At 37.3% G+C, this 8805-nt stretch overlaps 1 protein-coding gene across 1 annotated transcript; it reads left to right on the forward strand.

Annotated features, from left to right (window-relative positions):
* LOC18608696 lies at positions 3948-7161 on the forward strand. The gene is made up of 4 exons (XM_018116264.1): positions 3948-5947; positions 6132-6395; positions 6554-6673; positions 6763-7161. The coding sequence occupies exons 1-4, from the start codon at positions 4856-4858 to the stop codon at positions 6838-6840; spliced, it is 1554 nt and encodes a 517-aa protein (XP_017971753.1). The 5' UTR covers positions 3948-4855; the 3' UTR covers positions 6841-7161.

Raw genomic sequence — 8805 nt, forward strand, 5'->3', positions numbered from 1 at the left:
GAATCACTTCGCCTTCCGTTGCCGGCGTCAAGCTCTCTCCTTTCTTCTCTCCGCCGGCCGTTCCTTCTTTTTCTCTCTCTACCGCTTTCTCTTCTCAGATCTCACCCCTCTTTCTTTTTTTGTTGTTGTTTTTTTTCTTTTTTTTTCCTTGTGGCTAACTGCCGTTTTCTCTCCTTTTTTGCAGGGTTTTTAAAGAGCCGGGTTGTCCAATTTTTTGGACAACCCGGCGAGGGGGGTTCTGGCACCCCCTGGAGTTGGTGGTCAGAGGCCCCCCCCATCACGCGTAGTGGGTGGGGGATGGGAAGGCGAAGGGATGGCTGGGCGTACGCCCAGCCATCCCGATTTTTTATTATTATTATTATTTTATTTATTTATTTATTTTATTTTATTTATTTAATTTATATTTATATTTATTTATTTATTTTTTTTAATTTATGTGTCTACAGCCACCACTCTCATTACAACAGGTAACGCAATATATAAAAACCAATCACGCACTACCTAAAAAACTATGAACAAAAGCCCCAAAATAACACATAAATTGCACAAGTCAGTCACGTACTGCCAGGCTTGCACCACATAAGAATAGGTCACTCAATGAATAATAAGCCTCAAAACAAGAGGTGAATTGCACAAGTCATGCACCACCAGTCTCGCAATACCTAATAATAAGTCAATCGATGCCTAATATCCACTCACGTTATGCCAACTTAAACAGTCACGTACTGGCCCAACGTCACACAATACATAACAACACGTCACCATAGGTGCTCTATTCATATACATACAAACCACTCACGCAATATCTTAACAAAAGATATGCATTACACAATTCACGCACCGCGTATAACCCACTCTCCCAATACCAAATAATAGGTCACCCAATGCCTAACATCCACTCACGAAGTTATTCAGCATAACATAACTTAAACGAAGAAAATAACTCAAGAAAATATGTGCTCAATGAAAATAAAAATTGCTATAAATTTTATTCAAATTTTATTAAAAAGACCCCCCCGAAAATACAAGAAGATGATACAAAAAAATGAACTGTAGTTCATTTCTTCATAAGTTCATCTACTTTGAACTCTATCTCGGCGAGAATCTTTTCGTTGCTCAGGATGGCAGCCTCCAGGTCAAAAGTCCTTTGCATTAGGTTGTCAATGAGGACTTGCATCTCTTGCTGGAATATGTGCAACTGGTCCCTCACACTCAAAGGCACCTCCTCCTCTTCGGAGGTTGCCTCTTTCCCCTTCTCGACTCTTGGATCTCTAGACATCATTTTTCAATTATCTGAGATTGATTAAGATAATTGAATTTGATTCAAATGGTTAATGGTTCCCTTTATTTATAGGCATGAAAGCTGACTCTTCGTTTTCTACACCCATATAGTGTAACAAAAGGGGGCTGAATTGGTTATTAAGTACCTGTTTCGCTTGCCTTTTCATCTTATCTACCTCTTAAAAGCAAAAGCCAAGCCAAACATCATTTTTCAAGAAATTCTTAATAAAAAGCAGCTTAAAGGTTTTGTCTCTTTTTCACTAATCAAAAAGGATTTTAATGTTACCTCTTTTCTCTTTTCCAAGAAATTCGTTATCGTTTCCTCTTTTCTCTTTTTTTTTTTTAATTTAAGCATCATGGTAGACCAATCAAAATCTAATACTATTGCTACTATACAAGTCTGAAATTATATATAAACTTTAAGAATTACGTTAGAGCTTATTAGGTTATTGAAGATGACACTCATTATCCTTTTATGGTAATTTTAATCGAAATTACAGCTTATATAATTTGTTTTGTTGAACAGTTTACCAAACAACTTTAGCCTATTTCTCTTATAATTTTACACAATTTGTTATTAAGTAGGCTGAATTAGTAGATAATCACCTTCAGCATTAGGTAGCTAAAGTCACGCAATGCCTACAAACAAGTCACGCAATGCTCAACAAATATTCAGTCACGCAATACCTACAAACAGGTCACGCAATGCTCAATAAATATTTAGTCACGTAACACTTGTCACACAACGCTTAACAAATATTAAGTCACGTAATGCCTATAAAGAACTCACGCAATACTCAACAAATATTCAATTAGGTAATATTCAGTCACGTAATACCTGTCACGCAACACTCAACATATATTCAGTCACGTAATGCCTATAAAGAACTCACGCAATGCTCAACAAATATTCAAGCACCTAATGCCAAATAAACAGGTAACAATTCCTAATATCCAGTCACACACCCTAATATCCAGTGACTCAATGCCTAACAAATATTCACGCATCGCCTATAAACTGATTGATTTCGCTACCCCCAGCTAGATTTAAGTTTTCAAACTCATATAATTTACCCATCAACTTTTTCGTTCTATGAATAACCCTAAATAAACGCAAGAACCCATAACAAATATCTTGATGTCATCTCTGCACTTTGGGATCATGAGAAAGTTAGCTACCAATATAGACCTCGATGGCGTTGGAGAGCTAAACGGAGGGATAGCTAAATCAAAATCGAATTTAATTTTAGAATTTTAAGCTGAATGACGGGAGAGCAGAAAGAAAGAAACTGAGACACGTCTTCATTTGGATTAATTGGATTAAAGGGTATTTTGTCAAGTTGTGCCAAAAATTGGCTAAAAACAGTTAAAATTATAGAGACGGTTAGTTTTAAAATCACCTTACTATAAAGTTCATTTTTCACAATTTCCTCAAATAAAAAAGTTATATTGATTGCTATTTTTCTTTACTTAGAGCGCACATTGTGACATTTGTTACGTTAACACGTAGTTAACATGATAAGAACAGCTAGTTTGTTTTCTTGCTCTCTCTATGATTCTTGCATGTAATTAATCACTCCTCTTCCATCCCCTTTTCAGTTTTTCTATTACCCTCTTTTTAAATGGATCCCTTTTCATGATAATATAAAAAAGTTGGTATCAAACATGTGACCAAATATAAATGTTACATGAATTGAAAGGTTACCAAAAACAATAACATAAACTAAAGAGATAAAGATGGAGTGGAAATTAGCAGAATAATTCCGTAATTTTTAGTGAGGTTGATATATGATATGACTAAGTCATTAAGCTGGCCATTTCATCGGTTGGTCATGCTTCTACAGGCAAATTATATATGTTTATTTCCTCTTCACTTTCTTGGGCAAAAGCTTAGAGTTCAAAGTTTTTACAAAACCCTCGCAAAATTGTTAATCAAGATGTAAGAGCATAGCGAGTAAATTAACAAGCCAAATCTCACTCCATTGGCTGGCACCGATAGGGATTGCACTTGCAAAACAGCCTACAGTACGTTATTTTAGAATTAGTTGTCACTTCTGCCTTTAACCTTGTTAACTAGAAAAAAAAAAACAAAATTGTTTAAATTAAGATTATGTCAGTATTGATTCACGAGTAGAGAAAAATGTCAACATTCATAAACGAAAAGTCGATTCCTAAAGGGAAGATGTTTGGGTTAATAACCTATACAAATATCAGCACCAACTTGCGCTGGTTTTTTTTTTTTTTTGGGTTCATTTCTTAACTCCAAAGGGAAAATATGAGAACATATTAATAAAGAAAAAAAGTTGGGGCCAAATCTCAATTAAGGAAATTTCAGGGGTCATGAAATGAAAATTCACAAAATACTCACCAGCCACCAACCGAACAATTGCCAGCAGCCTTTCGCCCTTCCCTAATATAAAACACCCTTACTTATTGAACAAAATGAAAAAGAAAAAATTGTCCTACGCGATACGCATATCCTCGTTCGCGGTATCCGGTTACCCGAAAATTCGCATCTAACCCGTTATCCGTCCCTCTCGCTTACTTTAATAATTTTACGACCTGAATCGTTGCCGTTCATCACAATCAACAACTCTCACACCTAATCATCCAACGGTCTACAATTAACAGCAACACTTACAAACATCTTCGGGTCCGTACATCATGATTTTGATTTAGTCGATTAATTTCACGACACGCGAATTTCGCGGCTCGAAACCCTCGAAAAATTAATCGAAATACCCTTTTTCAAAAACAATCCTCTCAAAAATCTGTTAAGATAGAAAGTCGTTTCTTTCTATTCTGTTTTCAATTCCCACTCTGATCTTCTCTAGCTTTCTTCTGTGATCTCTTTTTCTTGGTTTTTTTTCCTTCAAAACAGAATCTTTTTTCTCGTTATCCAAACAGCCTCTTAACCACCTTCTTCTTTAATTTTTCCTTCCCTCTCTTCGCTGCTTTGAGAAATGGAGATGGCTATGGAGTATTCGCGCTCGAGCAGCTCGCATCTTATTCACTCCGTGGCTTTCGAGACTCTGTCTGCCGCTGTTCGAACACGACGGTTTACTAAGAACCCGATACCTAGTACGCCACGAATATCTGTGGTTGGAGTTTGTTAAAGCGTTTTTCTATTTTTAGCGTCTTTTTTTTCGAAATTTGTTGCGTTGACTTTTTAACTATTTCTTTGCTTCAAACCTAGAACTAAGAATTGAAGTAGAGATATCTGGTGATTGTGATAAAATCTATGAGAATTTACGAGTTTTTTGTTTTGAAAGAATCGGTGAATTGAATTTTTAGGGTTTTGTGGAATTACCGCCCCTTTGTTAGGATTTCATATGTAATTGCTGAAAATGCTTAAGCTTTCTAGTGTGGAAGAAGTTGAGGAACCTTAGAAATTTTAAGGTTAGGGCTTTTAACGAAGTTGTTGTGATTTGAATTTGTTAGGGGCTTTTTCTTGTTTTGTGAAAAGCTAAAAAGAGAAAACTGAATTTGCATTCCAGTTTTGGGTTATTTTGTGGAATTGCAGGATTTACTAGGGTTTGGGTTTTATTCATATTGTTTTGGTGGGGAAATTTGAATGGCGGAAAGGAGGGAGTTAGGACTGCCAAGGACAAGTGCTTGTAGTTTAAAGGAACAGTTAGCAAGAACCACTCTTAACAATGTAAGATCGCAAGGGCATACATATATAGAGCTCCGTGAGGATGGGAAGCGGTTCATATTCTTCTGCACTTTGTGTCTTGCACCGTGTTATAGTGATTCAGTGTTACTTGATCATCTGAAGGGGAGCCTTCACTCGGGGAGGTTAGCTGCTGCTAAAGTTACATTGCTAGGAACTAATCCATGGCCTTTCAATGATGGTGTCCTGTTCTTTGGTAAGTTGAATGAAAAGGAGAAACGGTTAGCAGGTCTACATGGTAATGAAAATAGGTTGTTGGAGTTTCACAACAATGATGACAACCTTGCTATAGTGGAATATGTTGGCAGTGAAGTTAGTTCCTATAGAAAGAATGTGAACTGTAGAGCAGGAGATTCTGATCTGCTGATTCCAGGGGTGCTAATCAAGGATGAAATCTCAGACCTGAAAGTGAGATTTATTGGTTTTGGGAAAATTGCAGCAAGGTTCTGCAAGAAGGATGGAGTCTTAAATGAGATTAGCAGAATATGGTGTGAATGGTTGGGGAAAGAGGTTCCAAGAAATGATGACAAGTTGAAGGTTCCAAAGCATGGCTTTGCTGTTGTTACTTTTGTCTATAATTGCGATCTAGGCAGAAAGGGATTGCTCGATGATGTCAAATCACTACTAACATCTGGGTCTCCCACAGGATTGGAGAATGGTGAATCTGCTAGTAGGAAAAGGAAGAAGTCATTTTCCGACCCAGAGGATATAAGTGAATCTTTGAGCAATCAGTATGATTCATCTGGGGAAGACTCTTCAGCTTCAAATATTACTTCTTCAAGGCTGGCATTAGATCGATATGATGATCAGCTTCTGCTCACAAGGTTTATATCAAGTAAGGCTATAAGGCGAGAGTTGAGGCGCCAACAACGTATAGCTGCTGAAAGAATGTGTGATATCTGTCAGCAAAAGATGCTTCCTGAGAAAGATGTAGCAACACTCATGAACTTGAATACTGGAAAACTTGTTTGCAGTAGTAGAAATGTTAATGGGGTATGATTCTCTAGTCAACTTGGCTCTGGATTACCTTCTAAGTTATTGAGGAGCACCTTAAATTTGCATCGTATTGACACGTAGCCTATTTCTGAGTCTGAGCTTGAGGCATTGATTACATGTTAAGTTGTGTACAAACAATTAAAGTTTTGTTTACATTTATCATTTTGTTTTTCACATGTAGGCATTCCATGTATTTCATACTTCATGCCTTATACATTGGATACTTCTTTGTGAGGTTGAGAGGATTGAGAACCATTCAGTTAATCCAAAAGCAAGACGAAGATCTAGGAGAAAAAATGGAGCCAAATCCAATGACGTGGGTAAGGATGGAGAGACTAAAGCCACAGGGACCCTGATTTCTTCTGTGCTCTGCCCAGAGTGTCAAGGTACCGGTATTGATGTTGAAGGTGATGAGCTGGAGAAGCCTGATGTCTCTCTTTCTCAGGTGTGCATTTCGGATCTTAAAACAATTAGGTGCTGTTGTACAAGGAAACTTGCTGGGGTTTGTTTCTTTCAAAATGAGTAGAACTGAGTACGGATATGTTATCCAAATTATGCAGCATGTCTCTATGTTGATGAACATGGCTTCTCTTGTCCTTTCAGATGTTCAGATATAAGATTAAAGTGAGTGATGCTCGTAGAGCATGGATGAAAAGTCCTGAAATGTTGGAGAATTGTTCTACAGGCTTTCATTTTCGTTCTCAATCTGGAGAGATGGTTCAGGTTTCCAGACTTTTGCTCACCATTTCATTTATATTATTGAAAACTAAGAGACCTTAGATTCATTTTACTTTTGGATTTCTTGGTTGCAGGAGAAGATATTGCCCCTAAAATTGCTGCATTTCTACAGTGCTGACAAGTATGAATCCGGCACAAGTTTAGTTGGATGAATTCGGCAATTCACCTTGTCTTGATGGTGGCATTTAGGTTGTTCTGTTGTCAAATATGTGTAACCTGTGAAAGGCCATGGTCGTCATGAAAACCATGAATAGTACTTGTGGAATAGGATATTCCCTTCGCCGAAGGGGCTCTGTAAATACCTGTTGTACATTGCTGACACCTGTCTGCATTGTAAATGAACAGGCAGTCAATGACTCAATGCTATATTGACCCTGATATGAAGAATACTTTTAACACATCCTGTCTTTGCCTTTACTCTACTTTCTGACATTTTAATTGATGAATGAGAATTTTGCTTCCTGGTTGTAACACTTGTATGAACAAGATACTGTGCATTTCTTTGATCAAGTCTATTATGTTGAAGGGTTGGGGGGAGGCTGATACAATGCTTCAGCACTAACACCTAAGAAACAGAGGGCGGTTTTAACAGATGCTAAGGTAAATGTGAAACTTAGCAAGTCAATGACTTCCAAGTGGATGTGACCCGTTACCTACTCTGAAATATTGGAATTTAGATTTGTCAAACTACATTGCCAATGCCAATACAATTCTATCGCAGCACAGTTGCCCCTTCTTCTAAAGAAAATCAGGGTCTTCCACTTTAACAGCAACAAGTAGCCGGCCAACAGAAATTCCGCACAAATTTTTAAGCTAAAAAAACACTATAAGTAATCCCAGAAAATCAGCCGGCAATTTCATGGTTCATCCAGCAAAAAATTGCCTATACAGGCTGTACAAAAATCCCAGTTGACAAGCCGGCCCACCTTTTCATGCACGAAAAAAGCTTGGCAACCTTATATATAAACCTTTAGTCTACTCATCTAATACAAGCTACTCAAAAATGGGCAACTTGAACCAATCCAAGACCTTGGTGAATTTCCTGATTGTTCTAGCGATTGCTCTCTTTCTCCTGGGAGGTTCACAGTATCATGCACGGCCCTTGTCTATGGCTAAGGTTTCCCGATTTCCAACTCAGAATACATTTGACTCGAGCTTTAGGACCCTTGGAACCATGCTTCCTAAAGGTCAGCCTGTACCTCCATCCGGACCTAGTCCCCTGATAAACTGATGACCATTTGCATTGTGTAGTAAAAAGAGGTGACGTATACTAAAATGGTTGTTTAAAAATAAGATGCCGATGAATAGTTTTGGTTGTTTAGCAGGTACTTAAGGGTGAAGTCATGATGGAGTTGAGGTCTGAGGGCAGAGCCTGTTATGGTTATTTTTTTGTTTGCTCGATAAATCCTTTGTTCTTTTCTTCTATTCATTTGTTTTACTTGGATTGGCTGTTAGTGTAAACAGGGCTTTCTTACATTTGGTTTTAGCTGATCAATCATGACAAATAGTTCCTGAAGAATGCTGATGTTTACATTGTGACTACTAAACCTAAACGTGTAAATAATGAAAGGCACTAATCAGATGAGACGTTAACTCTACATGCACGCTTGAACGTTAATGCAAGCAACTCCATTCATTCATTGCCGTATTCATTACGCATGCCATGTTCTCCCTGATGATGTTCATCTTCCTTACTGTGTTTTGATATTCATTTTTCTTAGAAAGAAGAACCATCTTTGCTTAATTCATGTTTTACATTGTGGTTTAAGATCATAAGAGAAATGTAAAATGTTCATGTACTTACCCACTAAAATTTTAAAGAGAAGTGAATAGAAGAGGTTATAATTATATGGAGGATATGCATGTAGAAGGTCCAAGCGGCCATGGCGCCCCATCTTCTCTTGCCTCCCCTAATGGATAGCATTCATCATACTAAGTAACTTGGCAAGATTTGAGTTGAATTTTTCTACTCTCACTAACTTTGATCTTATTTACTATTTAATATATACTACTATTACATCAACATCATATTCTAATACAAGTCAATAAGGTTGATGTCCAAGTTTTGAATCTCCTATATTAATATTGTCCTAAAGTGATTTAATAAAAAAACAATA

Source organism: Theobroma cacao, chromosome 2 (genome assembly GCF_000208745.1).
Source record: "Theobroma cacao cultivar B97-61/B2 chromosome 2, Criollo_cocoa_genome_V2, whole genome shotgun sequence".
Lineage (NCBI taxonomy): Eukaryota > Viridiplantae > Streptophyta > Magnoliopsida > Malvales > Malvaceae > Theobroma > Theobroma cacao.

Excerpts from the sequence above, each read along its gene's own strand:
- LOC18608696 (XM_018116264.1), top strand. The coding sequence starts at position 4,856 with ATGGCGGAAAGGAGGGAGTTAGGACTGCCAAGGACAAGTGCTTGTAGT. Across the intron at positions 5,948-6,131 it reads GTAGTAGAAATGTTAATGGG|GCATTCCATGTATTTCATAC; the intron begins GTATGATTCTCT and ends TTTCACATGTAG. Across the intron at positions 6,674-6,762 it reads AATCTGGAGAGATGGTTCAG|GAGAAGATATTGCCCCTAAA; the intron begins GTTTCCAGACTT and ends TCTTGGTTGCAG.